An 18788-nucleotide genomic window follows, 5' to 3' on the forward strand; every position below is an offset into this window, starting at 1 on the left:
TTTTTTCCCAATGACACCATTCGAACGCTGTGCTCACACAGACACCAAATGGTGCGAGTAGGCAAACAAGTGGTACACAAGGCTGTTACGCTCTCAACTAGTTTATTCAAAGTGAAGTTAAAAAAAAGAATACTGTATTTTCCAGTCTATAAGTCGCACTTTTGTATAAGTCACACCCCCCTTAGAACGGCAGTTTTGCCATCCCCCCCAAAAAAATGTATGCAAGTCGGACCAGTGTATACCGGTGTACAAAACGCGCTTGTTGATCAGGTAAACTCGTGGAGGGTTAGAAAGTGCGGTGAAAGTACATGGTTGTGGCAGCCCCCCGCCTCTGAACGCATCCCCCATTAAGCAGTGCTAGACACTTGCATCTACCGTCTAAAGTCTAGACAGAACTAACTCCTCAAAAATGGTTTATCGATACACACAGATGGCATGTACTTACAGATGGCGTTTAGGCAAAACCATTGAAGCCTTCCTCTGACTTGCTAACAAATAATTCATTCATTTAGACCACGAGCTGTATCTCTTAACATCCACTGACATCGCGCAGCACACACGCACCTTTTCGAGCGCGGACCACGCACGTCCGCCACGTCCGGTGGATAAGATGCACCAACGAAAATATGAGAAAAAAAACGCGACTTATACACCGGAAGATACGGTAAACGTCTTCCTACTACCACACCTTTTAACTTCGTGAATAGAAAAAAAAACGTTACTTGTTTTCGAGCTACGCTTCCACTCACAACACCACCAGTTTTTGCCCAGTCAATGCACTTCAATCCTCTGCCTTTAAAACTAAGCTTCAAAGCCTGTATGTGAATTCTGGGCATGGTGGTGAAACTCCCTTTCCAGGCAGACCAGCTGGCAGCAAGGCTTGTCTACAACAGAGTTTCATACTAGTACATGCTAGAGGGAATCCGTTGAAATCGCGTGGCATTGTGGGTTCCGCCATAGCCATCGGGAGCATTCAACTCGTACCTGGCTTGGCTAGCTACGACTTCTTTCCGCCCCTAAAGGCAAAATAAACAAAAAAAGTAATACCTTTTGTTCATCTTGCATAATTCTTGACAGATTAATGTTTACATTGACAAACCAGCTTTAGATAATCGTTAGTGATATTACTGTGCTTTCTGCTGCCAGAGGCAACTTTTGAGCCTGTTGGAAAGGCATCTAAGGGAAAAAACCGAACGTTCCTGCCGGGGACGTGGAGGCATGTTTGCAAAAGCACAGCTCACCTTGCCAGTGGCATCGCGCTTCCCTGTGGTATACATTAGCAAGAAACCCTGTCACCTATGAGAGCTGAAACTCAAATGCCACAGTCTGCGAACGAGGCACTTCAGGGAAAACCAGGTCCAGTTGGCACGGGCCCATGAATCACTCGGCCTTTTTCGCCACTGCCGGCACAGGGGTGCAGCCAGAGTAGCCTTTCCATCGTCGACGGATGCAAAGTCACAGCCGCCGTTGCCACGCACTCCGAGTTGCTCGCAAGAAAAATGCATTTTGCACACACACACGGGTTGCAGTTGCACAGATGAGAGAATGTCACAGTCCAAAAGTGGCTCCAAGTAGACTCGGTAGCACTGACACCTTGCACAGCCAACACTTCATTCACCCATCTTGAGCCATAGTCGAGGAATGCCCTGTGCAAAAGAGAGAGTACGGCCGGTTGTCACAAAACAGTGCAAAGCACGAAGGCACCACCGCAACTGCAACCTGAAATGCCATTCACGATCCATTCCACACTGTGAAGAAGAATGACCACCGAAGCTTTAGGTGAAAGGTTCGAGGACATGTTATTTCTTTTCAGCATTTACAGTGGTCATCATACGTACACGGCATACGCCTTTACTTTGACCAGTGATCTTCACAATGCCAGCTAGTGATAATAATGCACTCAGAATGAACATCCAAGTGATGAGCTTTGTTTCTAAATGATGTTTTATCTCAAAAAAAAAGAACTGCCTGTTATTAACGAATGTACTTAATTAATTAAGCTGCATATCCCATTAAAGGGACACTGAAGTCAAAATGCAGGTTGCTCAAGCTCGACAGATTAGCCCACCTAGAACACGAATATATACCACTCTTACGCGTAGCTTTCATTAAAATAAGGTAGAAAGCGAAAACGTGAAGGCAGGTGCCTCTGCAACAGGCTATACCGCACAACTTGCACCAGAAGTCTAGATGCATGACATCTTTCCCTGCTGATGCTTGATGGCGGTACTCATCCATACTTGGGGTGGCGGTACCGCTTATCGAGGCAGCGTGCAAGCTACACAAGAATGGTTCATTGGATGCCGACATTTGCGAGGCCTCAAAAGAACAGTACGTTGTTTTTCTTCAACTAAGCGTCAATCCAGGGTGACATCAAGGAACATTTTGCTTGGTGGCCCGAAGCTGCAAAGGACATGGGGGTTCTCAAAGCACGAGTGATTTGACCAAAACTTGCCAAACCGCTCGGTACGTGGTAACGTTGTATTCAGTTGCTTCTACACCGCCATACATCAACACTTCCTTGCTTGCTTCCAGTTTATCGTGAGGCAAACAGCGACTGGAACCTCTGTTTCAGGGGGGACACTGCTCGGAAAACAGCTTCCTTTAATTGTGGAGTAAACTCTGTGAAACTTGTCAGTATTGCTGCTATTTTTTTCCACTGATTTCAAATATGGCATTATTTTTTGAGTAGGTTAGTTAGTTACGAAGACAATTAGAGATAATTAGCCATTTTTTAGGAACAAGAGATAAAACAGCGTTAGTCAATAAACTGTAATCTTCACATTTTCCAATACTATGAACCCTGGTGAGTGCGATAAGAGAATCGGTTTTTTGATGCACCACCCGGAACTAATTTCACACCTCATTAAACTGTGGCGGCACCAGCGGCACGGAACCATTTCAAACACCACAGTTTAATGAGGTGTAAAATTAGTTCCGAGTGGTGCATCAAAAAAACGATTCTCTTATCGCACTCACCAGGGTTCATAGTATTGGAAAATGTGAAGATTACAGTTTATTGACTAACGCTGTTTTATCTCTTGTTCCTAAAAAATGGCTAATTATCTCTAATTGTCTTCGTAAGTAACTGACTGACTCAAAAAATAATGCCATATTTGAAATCAGTGAAAAAAAATAGCAGCAATACTGACAAGTTTCAGAGTTTACTCCACAATTAAAGGAAATTGTTTTCAGAGCCATGTCCCCCCTTAAGCATGTTTGATCAGCATTTGATTAGCAATTTCTCAGTAATTAAGGTACCCTTCGGCAACGAATCAACGCTAAAATGGCTATGGGCACGTCAGAATTTGGTTTGGAACCAAGTTGCTGATTGCCTTGTGTCCCTTTCATGAGACGCGTAAGCTTCAGGTCAAAACATTGTATTGAGCGCTGTGTGGTATACATGCTAATGGCATGTTCTCCAGGATGTTTGTTTTCCAACACCTTGCACTATGGAATGCCTCGCGCTTCAAGGAGACGTGACTTTTTGTTCACAGACATGACAAACACATGGAACCCTGGGCATATATAGCCTGCTCTTAAGGGGGACACTGGTCTTAAAACTACTTCTATTTTTCGAGTAAAGTCTGTGAAACTTGCCCGTCTTGGTGCTTTTTTCCTACTGATTTCAAATGTGCCACTATTTGTTCAGTTGGTCAATTAGTTCCCGAGATAGTTGGAGATAACTAGCCATTTTCGGAGGAACAGTAGACAACACAGTGTTGGTCGTGAAACTGTAATCTTTGTATTTTCCAACAGTATGAGCCCTGGTGAATGCAATAATCGAAGCGTTTTTTTTTTATGCATCCCTGGGAACTAATTTTACAGCTTGTTATACTTTGGCGTTTCAAGTGGGTGTTCGAAATGGTTTCTTGCCACTGGTTCCACCAAAGATTAGTTCTAAGTGATACATCAAAAAACCACTTCGATTATTGCATTCAGCAGTGCTCACAGTGTTGGAAAATACAAAGATTACAGTTTCACGACCAACACTGTGTTGTCTACTGTTCCTCCGAAAATGGCTAGTTATCTCCATCTCGGGAACTAATTGACCAACTGAACAAACAGCGGGCTATTTGAAATCAGTGGGAAAAAAAAGCAGCAAGAGCGACAAGTTTCACAGACTTTACTCCAAAATTAAATGGAGCTGTTTTGAGACCAGTGTCCCCCCTTAATGAATTGTGGCGTATACCTGAAAGCTGAAGGTGACCAAAACACACACACAATCGGGTTCCCAGTTACGAATGGAGCTGGGTAATGGAGATTTAAATGGGCCCTTCCCCCAACTAAGTTAACAACGTACTAGCCACACGCAGCCACTAGTCACAACTGCATCACAACACAAACAGTGATGGCTGCGGAAGTACCGCATTTTCACAATTGTAAGTTGACTTGAATGTAGGCCAACCCCCCAAAATTGCATCTCAAAAAAAAAAAAAAAAAAAAAGCGAGTGCCGCCTAGAAAATCGTATCACAAAGAAAATCTCTTGTGTCAACTACCAATACCCCCCATACAGCGGCTCTTCCATCAATGATTGATGCTCCCACAAGAGCTGTGCGGTTGTGATGCATGCAGTAGATGTTAAAAAAGAAAAGCTTTTGTATACGCACGTGGAATAACCATGCGCTGTGGGTTCAGCGGAAAACTTTATTCGCAATCATGAGAACACATTCACTGTGAGATGACACCCACCGAAGCAACCGGCAGCGGCCACGGCCGTGCGATACCAAAACAAGCATGGCGGCTGACGGAAGCGGCCACACGCGATTTCGTTTTTTTGTAAGTACATTACTAGCATTGAAAAAGCGTTTTGTTCGTCTAATAAACAAAATAAGTATATTAGCGAAATCCTTGATTCAGTGCACGGTGCTAACGTAGCCACAATCACATCACATTGTTCAGTGCACTTCCGAACGCGATGGTGAGAGGTTAGTCGCTCTGAGTACGGCGGACAAAGGGCACAGATCGGGAGCGCGAACTTTCAAAGTCAGCATCACCTTTACTGACGCCAGAATGTATGCAATGGTAAATTAACACGCTACGCTTCGACCATAACCATGGAAAGGAGGGTGCAAAGCTGTCCCCACGTCGTGGCGCCTCTGACTTCTCGTTTCTTTTGCCGTTAATAGCAATACACAGTTCGATTTCGATTCTGCGTCGACCCCCCAACATTGGATTGTAAAATTTGAAAAAAAGGGTTGACCTACAATTATGTAAATACAGTAGTCAATCCCGTCGCCCCATGTTAACAAGGGCACAAAAGGCAGTCGCAGTGCGCACAAAATGTTGAAGATGACGGACTCTCTCGGGCTACCTACACATTTATGTTTTGGTCTGCCTGTCACTTGATTCGGCCACCAGGCCTGTTACAGACTGCTACAACTGGTGCCATGGCTCATACGTGCCCATATTGTTCACCACATAGAAAATCTCCAGCACATTTGAGCCAAAATGCAGGCTCGAAATTGAGAGTAGCAGCATTCTTGTAGGAACGCACACGGGATTGGTTTTTCAAATGAAAATGAGAAAAAAGAAGACTGTTTAAAGGAGCCATGAAGACAAAATACAAGTTGGGTTAATTAGAAAGACTGCTTAGTCCCGATAACAATGACACCAATTTCATCGCAATCTTCGAACAAATAACGGAAACATTAAAGAAAACGTGTGAAGCAGTCGCGACCCCCGAGCCAATTTTCCGCAACTTTTCTATGACGTCACGGAGCCTTGTTTGTGCGATTGGCGGCCGCCTAACTGACCTGTCGCGGCAACACATGACTGGGCGTCTGTAATGGGGCCTCTAGTTCCATTTGTCCGCATCACTTGAATGCTAACATGCAGTTAGCATTCAAATTACGTTTTATTGTTGGCCCGTATGACGTCATTCTTGCTTATAACATGTCACTGTGGCGCAAAATTTGAATGTTTTTAAATACTTCTTGCTTTTTTTTCGTTAAAAAAACATCTTTTGTGGCTGCAATGGAGCTGAGTGAGATACTGAATCCTAGTTCTTTCAAATTAAACGAAGTTGTATTTTCTCTTCATGGCTCATTTGAGGAAATGATGTCAAAGGGGAAGGAGATAAAAAGAAACGAAAAGACTCACAACAAACAATGTTGGCTTTTGGTGTTTCGCGCTCAACAGAAATGAAAAGACAGCAAAAGCCAGAGGATATCCCAATAGATGGCGTGTGCGCAGCGCGAACAAGGCAAAACTGAACTGAACAAACCTGCCTTGCATTCATTGTGGGAACAGCATAAGTCTTTCAACAACATTTTCAGCAAAGACCACCCAGAGGTGGACAATGTTTTTTTCTTCTTTCTCACCAGCAGTTCAGGACAAACAAAAACATTGGCAAAACATTGCACAAAGCTTCTCCCTCACACCAGCAGCAGCTCGGTCTCTCCACAAACACACTCTGGCCAGGAAGGGAGCGATTCTTGCGACTGACCTGGTTATACCCCGCTGCTCGCAGGCTGAACGGCCAACTTGCCCGACCAGGTTATCTCCACTGGGTCGCCTGAGGGAAGCGGGGGCGTGTGCCACCACTCCAGAACGGCTACTCCCCCTCGATGCCCCAAGTCTTGTTGTCGTACAGGCGCACCTTGTTGTCACCAAACAGCTCCCCGCACTTGTAGTACACTGCAGGGCAGGGACAACACACGCACTCAGGGCTCATCGGGGGCGCACCACAGGACACTGGAGCTGCTCTCTCGGGTTACATGCACCTAGACTAAACCCACTGCACTGGTGACCTCACGTTTCAGGAAGTCGTAAAGCAGGATGAACTTGTTACATTGCACTCGAACTCTGTTACGTCATGCAAGCTTTGCATTTGCGGCACACCCAGAACAGTATTTGGATGTTCGGAGCAAGGAAGGAAACTGGATGTCATGGCTAGCAGTTAAGACTTTAGAGACATCTCTACTAAGAAGAATGCCTCAGATAACCGGACCAAACTGCAAGTTTGCGTTTCAGCGCTCTGACCGAACGAGCTGCCTCGAACGCCCGTCTTGGCATCCCTGTGCTGTGGTTCTGCTCAGTTTATGCAAGACCAACAAGTCGTGGCATCCAAGGCACTGTTGCTGAAGAATTGTTTCAGGTTACGTTGCTTTTAATAATCTCAGCATCAACACTACACAGAACATCTCGCACATGTGCCAGTTTTTCGGTTTCCTAACCGAGGCATGCTTACTCCGTTTGCAATTTACGTTGTGACCTCAAACTTAGCAGGATATAGTGAAATACCAGTGGCTGCAAACATACTGTATATATATTCACATTAGAAGTTAGGAAGATACGCACTCGCAGGGGTGGAACAGGGTACATGGGTTTGGGAGCAGTCCTGGGAGCAGGCAAAAGTGGCTTTTGCAGCAGGTTTGAAAGCAGTGAGAAATGACATTCGGAGCAGATGTAACACCATTTCACAGCACTATGGTGCCTCCCTAACCTCCCTGTTGGCCATTGTGCCAGCCCCATCCAAATTACGTTTAATCTATCTGCTATATCGGGCGTTCTACCGTGCCCTAGAACCTACTCCGCCCCGGGAACGCAGTCCTTGTAATATATGTGAAGGTTTACAACATGCGGAGTTACCTACCTTTGACCCCCAGCGAGCATGCCTCATCGTGCACTGTTCAGAGGTGAAACCTTACGCGCAGATTTGAAGGGGATCAGATAACAGGCCCTGCTTCACATCCTGTAAGCGGCAGTGTTTAGGCAAACTCACGGTGGCATTCCGTAAAACAAGGTGTTTGCTTGCATTTTTTCTACGGAACCGCGTTTTTGTGCGTGCAATGCTGAATATAGTTTTGTCTTCGCCCGTGACGGGGTTGTGAGAGTCGACGAACTCACGGTGTAGACTACGTAACTAGAGCGTGTTAGAAGGCATGACTAATGTTGGATCATCCTCCACTAAGCAATGCTAACCCCAAAGCTCACAGGTGAAAATGAGGAATTACCTCACAACAAAAGCAAACCTAACTTACAAGCAAGGAAAAAGCATCCAAGAACCTCTTTGTTCAATACATGCCACTACGAAGAGTTGCAGGCAGCAAAGCCCGGATCGTCAAAAATGGGTAGATAAATTTACCTCCAATAAACTACAACGCTTTATGCAAATACTGCTCTATCTGTTTGCGCTAGGCCACAAAAATATTTTACTCTTGGTCGCTTGTCATTGATTGTGGCATAGCAGCCTACAACGGCAAACAAAACTGTGCAAATGCGAAACAAAGAAATGCAAGGAGAAGAAGGAGAAGCTGCCTAGAGCCTACGGCCTTACAGCAACCAAAGCCAACTTTCATAGCCGCTCATAGCCTTGATGAAACCGACACCATGCCACCTTGACACCGAAAGCTTGATGTTTCAGCCACATTTTTGGGCACGAGGCATCACGGTGGCCGTGTCTCGCGATTCAATTCAGGCGCTGCGGTGCAGAATGGTGACGATAAGCGAGTTAGGTGCAACAGGGGCGGTTCGGGGCAGGATTTGCGCAGGTAAGCACGTTTGGCGCTCAACGGCGCAAACGGCACAGCTGCTCCACCCCTGACTCACTAAGTGTTGAACATGACCACGCACTCAGTACATCAGCTTCTTCAAAAGTGCACCACACATAAGGAAGCAAAAAAGTTGGCATCGTAGTTTGAATAATTGAAGTGATGATGACACGAAGCTTCCTTCGAGAAGCTCGTCAAATAGCCAGGTCATTCTGCAGTGCAGTGCAGCAGCCACGCTTGAGGGGCAAGCCAACAGACTCACTTTCCAGGCCCGGCTTGAAGTTCTGGTACATCCAGTAGCGGTACTCTGAAAGTACAAGGGAAGAGGAGGTCAAAATCTGCGAGCCTGTGGAAACAGCAACATTCCACCATTAGAGTTTAGCGCTAGAAAACCGTACGTGGTCTGTAGACATTGCTTTGTTTTGCCTTCACCAGAAACACGACTCCAACTTAACAAGTAACCTGTAAACATATAGTATTTGTTATCTAGACCACCTGCATGGCAGCTGCATCTTACCGGTACTCACGTACGGGGCAGAAACTTGGAGGCTCACTAAGAGGGTTCAACTTATATTGAGAACGACTCAGCGAGCAATGGAGGGGAAAATGATGGGCGTAACATTAAGGGACAAGGAGAGAGCGGAGAGGGTCAGGGAACAAACGCGTGTTAAGGACATATTAGCAGAAATTCAGAAGAAGAACCGGACAGGGGCAGGGCATGTAATGCAAAGGCAAGGTAACCATTGGTCATTAAGGGTAACAGAGTGGATCCCTAGAGAAGGCAAGCGTGGCAGGGGGCGGCAGAAAGTTAGGTGGGCAGGTGAGATCAAGAAGTTTGCGGGGATGAATTGGTCGCAGTTAGCACAGGACCGGGATAATTGGAGAAAAATGGGAGAGTCCCTTGCCCTGAAGTGGGCGTAGATAGGCTGGTGGTGATGATGATGATGGCCTAGACCACCTATAGGCCTCAAGAATGCTGGAAGGCCCTCTATAGAAGGCCCTAGCATCTGGTATTTACTATTTACAACGTTTACTAGCTTGGGCAGCTAGTGCACTTTACGCATGAGACAAAGCCGATTGTGTGCTTAGCCCGCACTACTTTGAGTGAACGCAATGTTCAGGTCACCCGTCGGCTCGTTGTGGGCTTCCAACTATTTAGTCGTCTTCGACTGTTCCCCAATTACCAAGCTTGTTCTGCGGATAATTGCTGCTCCATTAACACCAAAAGAAAAACGTGAAAATAATCATCAGTAGATTCTTTCGTCGTCACCGCCGCGTCTAATTTTGAACACGTACGTACCTTGTAATTGTTTCCACCCAAACCCCTTGCTTGGTGGCTCAGCTTGTTGGGGATGGTCACGCACTCAACGAATCATAACACTGTCACCACAGCACCTCACTGTCCCTCACACTCTACAAGAAGTGCACTGCAGGCCTGGGTGGCGTGGTAACGGTCCCACACTTCATCACCACATACAATGTCATTGCAGGCTTGGGTGAAGAAATTTTCGCAACTAAATCCGTGGTTGTTTGAAGCAACGCAAGAAATAAGGAAGTCGGCTCAGAGGGATGGCATTGGGCTAGCGCAAAGCGAATTCCGTTATCTGCGCCACTCTTCAACCGCACGAATGGAGTTGGCGTCACCGTGCGGTCGAGTGTTCAGTGCATACACCTTATTGAGAACACAATCGCAGCGAATTTTCGTAGCTTTGCCTTGCTCACCTCTGCCTCAGTTGTGCTGTGCAGGGCGAAACGATGCGCTGAAATTTTCCCGCAACCACTACAGCTGAACCCACGGCATCGGGGAGCTTTCAAGGGCCTGTTGACGGTAGAGAGTGAGCCAATGCCGCTCCTGTACCGCACGCAATAACGCTAACACAACCCTTGATCCTTTCATTGCCGTTCATGAAAAGTGACGGGCCTGACCTTACAATTCAGCTGCCAGTTATTTGATTGTGCCAATGCAAGACTACTCGCCTGCCGAGAGGTTGAACCCCAATCTGGGGCACATTTCCAAAACGTCTGTGTTGCACATTCGAAGGACGCACTGCGGTGCAGCCGGAATTGAGAAAAGTGACAACGGAGGCTGTGCATGCATGTACGGGGGCATGGCTTCCAATTGATGCGGGGGACGAAAGGGTGCAAATTGGGAATGCTAACCACGGTGACCACTGTAGACGATTGGTGCCTATGCATCAAGAAGGCCCACAACAATGCAACCAAAGGAAGCACGCGGCAGTGTTGGCGATAGCACAGCAAATTGAAAGGGTCAGTTCGCTTGAGGATGACAGACAAAATGACGGCGCTTTCTGCGTCATCCAATCAGCCCTGAACACCAATGTGAGAGGTTCATTCAGAGCGGATAGCCCTTGTTGTTGAGAGACACATCTTTTTATGTGGTTCTTATGTGCCAAAAGGTACAGAGCTACACTGAGTTTGCGAGAACAACGACTTGCTTAAGCTGCCACAAAGCAGATGCTCCACTAATAAATGGCATCTGAACGGCTTCAGTGAAAAAAAAAAAAAAATATGGTTGATCCTTCTTTCATAGGAATCGGTAAAACACTGAAGTGAAATGTGCCTCCACAGAAGCATTTGAATTTTTACAGTTCATCAATATGAACTTGCACGTTGCTATTTCTATTTCGTCCGTACGGCACCGTTAGACGCATCAACATTAGACACTGGATTACACACACCAGAGAATTGCGTGAATCCGATTGAAACCCCAGGCGCTCGCAAAACGTGTGAACAAAACCAAACGGGTTGTCAGCGAATTGTTTGGTGAGGTCACAGTACGCTACAGTGAAAGGAGCATGATTTGCAGGTTGGCAGCAGTCTTGCATGCGTGCTTGGTGAGCGACGTCGTCCTGGCAAGTCGCTTAAGCAAAGGTTCGACCACATTGGTCCTGCTCTATGGCATGTACACCAGGCGCTTGCATTGCGACGAGCTCAGTTTGTGGAACGCGGCGGCGATGTTCCACAAGCTGAGTGGTGTTCCACATAGGCGGCAGACGAGCAAACACAGCAGCTTCCGCTTCTACATGCTGCCGTCGAGGCACCAACTATTGGTGCTTTTTGGCGTCATGACGCACTACTTCTCTTCACCTCTCCTAGACGGCAGCACCATCTGAATGGACAAGTTAAAGGGAAGGACCACGGTGTAGGAAGGAGAGGTGACTCAACGCGGCGGGCGAGCGCGGCGAAACTTGGTTCGGCGCGGACGCATGCGCTCGTAGGTGGCGCTACTCGAACGAGGGCCATGCACTGCGGGTTTTCGGTAGCCACGGGCATGGAAACGCGCCTCGTACTGCGCCGTATAGAACGCGCGCTTGGATTTCGGTGGCATGAATTTATGGTCGCTTCAAACGAAAATACCCTTTCGAAAGAACAGAGGTTCTTAGGGACGTCTCGGGTTAGTATGGGAATTTTAAGGCCGAAGCGCATGCACGCTATTTGGGGCGCGACAGCGACCGTAGCTTAATTCACTTCTTTGCGAAGACGCAGCCACCTCTGCGAGTAATTTAAACAGTATGGGCAAAAAAATGTTGCGGTGCACCAGTGCTGTCCACTACGGTCACGGTGACTACGGCATACGAAGGCAATTTGAATTTCGCTGAACTCGGGCACACATGAATCAAATATCTATTTTAGTTTTGCGTTGTTACTTTTTGCAAACTAGTTTTTACAAGCTTAATAAGCTTTTTCGAACATATACATGCCTATTGCACTGTTTTACACAAAAATGTCCCCAATAAGAAATATCGAGGAAATCACACACCATCAAACAGCAAACTCTATTTAGGACGCTTGTGCCCATCAAACACCAAACTCTGTTTAGGGTGCTTCCAACTTTTCCAACTTTTGATTCATAAACACAATAAACCCGCCGCAGTCTTTGCTAACTATACGAATAAATCGGGACGGAAGCGTGCAGCAAGATACAATACGTGCCTTCCATAATGCATTGCTAATAATGCATAAGTACTTGCGTTATCAGAAGAAAGCAACGCACACAAACACGTACAGAATACCTAGAAATTGCAACGTCTTCGTCATTACTTTATAAAATCACAGGTTCCTTTCCCCGTGCGGTGGCACTCATTTACGCAGCCGTTATCGCAGGGACTCCGCAAAGTGATAAAAAAATTTCTGATCTCACTGATTTTGAAAGAAAAAACAGGGGATAAGTCGTCAAAAACAAGTGAAAAACACAATGATACTGTCACTGATTTGTTACATAAGATATATGTGATAATAGGTCACTAAAAAACAAAATAATGAACAATTATGTTGTTTAAGTGCTACACATATCTCAGCCAATATTTAATACATAAACAATGTTTTTTTTTCTAGCAAGGCTACAAAACCATCGCCTTGCCTAAAATAACGCAGAATCGCGAACAAGAACATCTGTAATAAATTAGGTACATTGCGTGCTTGCAACCAAGGATTTATATATACACACCCCCCTAACTTCGACACCCCCCCAAAAAGATTCCTCAACCACAAGCACCCTGCCTAGGGATTTATACAACACCCCCCCCCCCCCCCAAACATCCCACCGACACCCCCCAAAATCGAAATTCTGCATAAACCCCTGCTTGCAACCACCCCGTAAACAACGCGCTCCGCCTAAGCGTTTGCCGAAATTCGTCTTTGTACCGAAACAACCGTATCCCGAAAGGTCCGTGTCCCGAAACGACCGTGTCCCGAAACGACTGTGTCCTGAAAAGTCCGTGCACCGAAAAGACGGTACCGAAACGCCCCGTACCGAAACGTCCTGTACCGAAAAGACCGGAGCCGCCCTAGCACGCACCGTCCGCGGCTCGCATGGCCCCGATATTCCTAGCGCCCTCTGGTAGAAAGAAGGCGAACCCGAACAAGTTCTCGATGGAGCTGCTCTGCTGCGCCTCCGAGGCGATCAGTCACCTCTCCTTCCTACACCGTGGGAAGGACATAAGGCCCGTTCGTACAGCCATCCGGGCATGACTTCATGGCTCAGTCGGTAGAGCGTTTCACACCTCCCATTGCGGCCCAAGTGGGATCGAAACCTAGTGCCGCCGCGCCAATGGAACTTTTTCTGGTGATGCCATTTCCGTGACGAATATGACATCGGTGGGGTTTGTGTACCCCGGCATAAAACAGTTTCGTATTAAAAATTGCTGTCTGACTTGACTGTGCGCTCGTCCGGTGTGGTTTTCGATGTGGAACACTTTGAAATGTGTTGTCCGTGTAATGTGTTCACCAACTCGTTCTTGGCGATGCGCAAGACGACAGCCCCGCGCATCCTCCCAAAGGGGCAACTTGAGGAGTTTGACCTCTTGCTTCCGACACTCACCACGTGGACACATGGTGAATAGTGCACTCTTACTGACCACTATCCGTAATGCTCAGACGGACCGATTTCTCGCATGTCATTTTTCTTTTCTTTTTTCTGATGCAAACTACAACAGGGAAGAGACTCAGAACTGGCACGGAGGCACTGTCTCTTCCTTTATGTTCGCTGTGCATCATAAGTAAACGAACAGAGGCGACAGCCAGCAAAAATCCCGGGCCATCTCCAGTAACGTGAAACCTGGGGAGAGGCGAAAAGTGTATTCTAGGCGCCTTGGCGTTTCTGCTCACGCAGCTTTGCTGTAAAAGTCTCGTGTCTTTGAAGCACGAAGCGTTCTAGCGCGAGGCGTTCGAAAACCATTGTCCCGGTGTGTTCGTTTAGAACGCGAGTTTGCCCACGGAGGTGAAACGTTCCAAACCGCGAGGCGTTGGAAAACGAGTGTCCCGGTGTTAATTACTACCGTGACTACACGAGCGCCTACGGACGACATGAGACGCCAACAGCCCGAGCTTCAAAGGGGCTTCGGACCCTAACTGGCCAAAAGGTGGAGGGAGGAAAAAAGCCACTACTACACATTGTAGCTTCTAAGACCCACCTTGAGATCGGTTCAGTCGCCGGTAGTAATAGTAGGCTCCACCGAAGGCAGCGAGTTCCACGACCGCCACAACACCCAACGCAGATCCCACCACCCGACCGGGCTTTGGTGTTTTCCGCAGCATAGTGCACTAGCTGGGCGAAAGCGAAAGTACAAACCCGCTCTGTTTAAAACCCTGACGAACACTATCGGTGAAAGCAGCGGGTGAAAAACAAGAGAACAGGTAGAGGAAGCGCTCTGTTCCAACACGTGACGACCTACGGCAAGTAAACAGTGCGGCCACGGAGGGCAAGGTTGCGCTGGCTGCTTTTACTAGCTCTCTCAGCTGTACGGCCACTTCGACTAAGCAATAGGAGCGGAGCTCGTCTAATAAAGGCGTTAAACTGTACTTGCCTGTCGGTAGATGAGCCGCGGTTTCAGCAACACTCCGTCGACTCGGTTCGTTTTTGACTGTTCACACACCCCGTGCGAACTATTTTTTGTTTTGGTTCGCACGTGGTGTGCGAACAGTTTCTATTTCTAGTTCGCACGCCCACGTCAAACACCATGGTGTCGGAACAAAAGGAAAACCGGAAACGAAAAACGGAAAAAACCATCTCCATGAAAAAAAACTATTTTTCTGGCTTGAATGAAAACGAAAACATAACACTATTAATTATTTCCTTCAGGGGCGAAACAGAAAAAAAAATTTGTTTCGGTTTTCGGTTTGAGTTTGCAAATTTAAGTATTTCAGGAATCATTTCAATTTCCATTCAGCGAGACAAAAAAATTGCGTTGATTCTCTGGCATAAAATCGTCTTTCGTCTTTCTGGCACCCATCTCCTTCGGAAGGCTTGCTGCTTGCATAGAGTTTCTCACTAGCTTACCTAGAGTGGAATCTGGCGCTAGCGTCAACGTGATTCGGCGGAAGCGCTCTACGCCTCCATGAGTGCCGCCATAGTGTGTAGTTCGGCCGGAAGTTCGGCATGGCATGGCCGGCAATGACTTTGTGGCTACGCAAATTGAGTTTTTGTTTAAAAAATTGCTGCCGAAAGTGCCGCTGTCAACAAATTTTGTTTTGTGTAAGGCACCGTGTTCGAGATCTTATGCTGCAAAACAAATTAGAGGGTTAGAAAGAAAAGAAAAAAGTAGAAGTCCTGCCTTTGGCTCACGCTGCCAGATACAGCGGGCCGTCTCGGATATATTTTTAAGTTATTAGATTCTTCAAACTGGGTGAGGTTTTCTTTGATTTTTTGTAATATTTAACTGAAAAAAATTATTTATATTGTCTAAAGCTGTGTTCTTTCTCCCTCTCATTAGTCTCATTATCGTATGATACGCGCCTTGGCAGGCGATGCAGCATTACAGATGCGAGAATGATAGAATCCCGTTGTATTTATTTGTTTTGTCTAAGCAGGTATAAATTAACGTAGAAGTGAAGCCTGTTACCGCAAGTAAGTCTTCAAGTACGCGCGCAAAGCATTATGAAATTGCATGAATGCTTCAAATGGCAAATAAATACTGGCTTGTCGAGTTGCTATGTATGTTGCCCCATAGCGCCTGCCGAGGCAGTGCATGCTTCAAGGAGTAAGTAAACGCAGCGGCGGCGACGAGCGATGCGAAAATCGTAACTGAATGTGTGCAGAAAACGGATAGTGTGGGCTAGCGTAGCTTATTTTGTGGCTGTATGGGCGGCGGCGGCAAGCGGTATATAACAGGCCGCTGGGACCCTCGCTCGCCTTTTGCTGGCCAGAAGCAGCCCACAAGCGAGCGGCAGCGGTGATACAGTGAACTGTAGCGTCGAGCGACGACGACAGAGTACATTGGCGGCAGTGTATTAATTTTTTTTCGCTTGTCACTGTCACCCAGTGCACTCTGCTGTTGTACCTTTTGAGTTACGTTTTCGGCGTCGCTTGTCGCCGTCACTGCATGCGGTCACCCCTTCATCTTAAGAAACTCGCCGCTAATGCGAGCACATGCGTTAAGTGCTAATTATGCTGTTATTTAGACATATCTGTGATAGCCATTGAATGCCAGAAAGTGGCATCCCGAAAACGGTAAAGCATACCGAAAACAGAACTAACAAGCACTTCCGAGCCGAGAAGCCTAATCCATAGCCCTTTGTACTAGCCACTTGCTGCCAATCCGATTCGCACACTGCCCACAATTCCCATGTCGGCATGCGATCGCAGCGACACTTTCCGCTCTAGGTAATATTGAGAAACTCTATGGCTGCTTGCTCCCATACCATCCAGCGGCCGTGCCCATACTCTCTCCGTTTGTTCCGATAAGCGCAGTGCCATGGAGGAAGGAAGAAAAATGTTAGGAGGGAGCATGACATCAGGTGGCCCAGCTTTGGCAAGCCAACCTCCTCTGACGGCACATTCTCCTCTCTTCGCGACCACGGGCGACGCTTGCTTCACTCGGGCTCGATCTCCCTGCTGTTTCTTTGCGCTCGGTTGACGTCTGATGCTTGTGCGTAACTTTTTATCATAAGAATAAACTTAAAATCGCCTACAATACCTCAAGGCGTAATTTAACGTATAGTTTTCAATAACGCTACAGAAGAAACATTGCCGGCGTCGCCCCATTCGTTGCGAAGCCGGTCTTGTGCGCAGCGCGCGAAGAGTCCGAGCTAGGCGTCGGCTTCTGTTGTAAGCAATATTTCGAACAAAGGGAACAGCCAGCCGACAACAGCGAAAATGCAATACCAAAACACATTTTGGGCCTTTGCGGCTGTCGGCTTTGGCAGAAGGCATTACGATTCCCGGTAATCGCATAAGGTAAATCAGTTTTTGCAACACTGGCGAACGCTCGAAAGTACATCACTTTACGTTGTCGTGGCATGAAAGTGCCCCGACATGCACTATATATATATTTATATATGGGCCACAAAAACTGTAGGCTGAGTTCCATATAACCCACTGTGCACGTGCTGGTTTTATACAGGCTTCTAACCAGTGTGGAGGTTTGTTGAGCAAAACGAGCCACGTCTACGGTAAAAATACAGTAACACTATGTTTGTTCAGAGCTGGAGGGATATTTCGGTACATTTCCAACAGCCATGTCCTCTCAATATTCAGATATGCGTTATAAGAAAACTTCACTCACGAGGAGGAGGAGGAAGAGGAGGAGAAAACTTTACATAACCGGAAAATAGAGATGATTAGTGGGCCGGGTCCTCGGTCCAGGACAAAAGAGTAAGATTAATTTTGGTCTTTACACCTGGAAATAAAAGGTGGAAGACAATAACGAGCTACTTGGATAGCGACTATATGAATCCTTCAACACCGTAATCATGTCGTAACTGCTCAGGTTTAGAGTCAGTTCATTATGATAACCACGGTTACGATAGAAATTTGGAGCACAAAAGCCGTCTTCAAACTTGTCTGAGGCGCGATCGCGGTGGCGTAGCACAAACCTGTATTTGGGTGTGAATAAACAACTCACGCTGCAAATATACACCCACTTGCACGCAGCCATAAGGAAAGCCAATTTGTGACGAAGGGAATGTATGCCATACAGCCTGAAGAAAATATCCACACGATCTTTGTGAGCCTCCCAAACAACCCCAGACCCACTAATAAGACGTTTGTGACGGTGAAAGAAAATTAATGCGTTGGGCAAAGAAAAAAAAAAACATTCGTCTGATACAAGTCAACGAAAGAAGTAGAAGACAGCCGCTTTATTTGCTGTTGTGCGATGTGAAAATAGGGGCCCGCTGCTTGGTGCGTAGCATTACAGACTGATGAGTGTCCATATCTCAAAAGTACTGTACGGAAGCCTACGCATTTTAAATACTTATAGAGGGGCTCTGAGCGTTGAACCTCGCAAATAAGCTAGAAAGGACGAGTTACACCCGACCCTCTGACCGATACTCTGAAGAAAGTTGTTGTCTCTCTCTTCGTGTGTTTCAAACTTGTGGGGGATACAGCTTAAAATTATTCAGATGTGTCAGAAACCGGCAAAAATTACTGAATTACTAGGCATATGCTTTTCAATGCACTAAAGCATCAAAGCGGGGGATTTCTAGAGCAGGCAATGCTGCCTCCCACAAGCGGAGTGTAGCAGACGACAGCGGCGCGAGTCCCTAAGTCGACGTCAGAGCCAGGGGGCGCCACTCAAACATCTCACCGCCAATAGTGCCTAGAATATACCTACGCGAGCTCAGTCAGTAGTATTAACCAAGGAGGTTAAAAAATTAGAAGCCGTTCTACTCAATGTGAAAGCTGTCGGAAATGCAGAGCAGCGATTCGCCATTGTGGCCTATACCGCCGTTATTCGCTTACTGCTACCACCCCATGCAATTCAAATTTCCCGCCTTCGCAGTGCTCGCGCGCCTCCTGCCTGAAACTGCACCAGAGGGAGTTCTGTTCTCTT

General features: G+C 46.8%; 1 protein-coding gene across 2 annotated transcripts; it reads right to left on the reverse strand.

Annotated features, from left to right (window-relative positions):
* Positions 1-85: 85 nt before the first annotated feature.
* LOC144164296 (protein CEBPZOS) lies at positions 86-14909 on the reverse strand. Of its 2 annotated transcripts, none has more exons than XM_077694797.1 (5): positions 14823-14909; positions 14430-14563; positions 8759-8803; positions 6450-6640; positions 86-1646 (listed from the first exon to the last, which is right to left on the reverse strand). In XM_077694797.1, exons 2-4 carry the CDS (start codon positions 14551-14553, stop codon positions 6558-6560), a joined length of 252 nt encoding a protein of 83 aa, XP_077550923.1. In that variant the 5' UTR covers positions 14554-14563; positions 14823-14909; the 3' UTR covers positions 86-1646; positions 6450-6557. The 2 variants fall into 2 exon arrangements, with proteins under 2 accessions (XP_077550923.1, XP_077550924.1); XM_077694798.1 differs by having other exon boundaries at positions 14430-14559; positions 14823-14884.
* Between the last annotated feature and the right edge of the window lie 3879 nt (positions 14910-18788).

Source organism: Haemaphysalis longicornis, unplaced genomic scaffold, assembly GCF_048455015.1.
Source record: "Haemaphysalis longicornis isolate Haplotype H1 unplaced genomic scaffold, Haemaphysalis longicornis Haplotype H1 scaffold_13, whole genome shotgun sequence".
NCBI lineage: Eukaryota > Metazoa > Arthropoda > Arachnida > Ixodida > Ixodidae > Haemaphysalis > Haemaphysalis longicornis.

Coding starts and splice junctions, on each gene's coding strand:
- LOC144164296 (XM_077694797.1), bottom strand. CDS start 14,553: ATGCTGCGGAAAACACCAAAGCCCGGTCGGGTGGTGGGATCTGCGTTG. Junction 8,804..14,429: donor GCGACTGAACCGATCTCAAG/GTGGGTCTTAGA, acceptor TTGTACTTTCAG/AGTACCGCTACTGGATGTAC. Junction 6,641..8,758: donor CTTCAAGCCGGGCCTGGAAA/GTGAGTCTGTTG, acceptor CCTGCCCTGCAG/TGTACTACAAGTGCGGGGAG.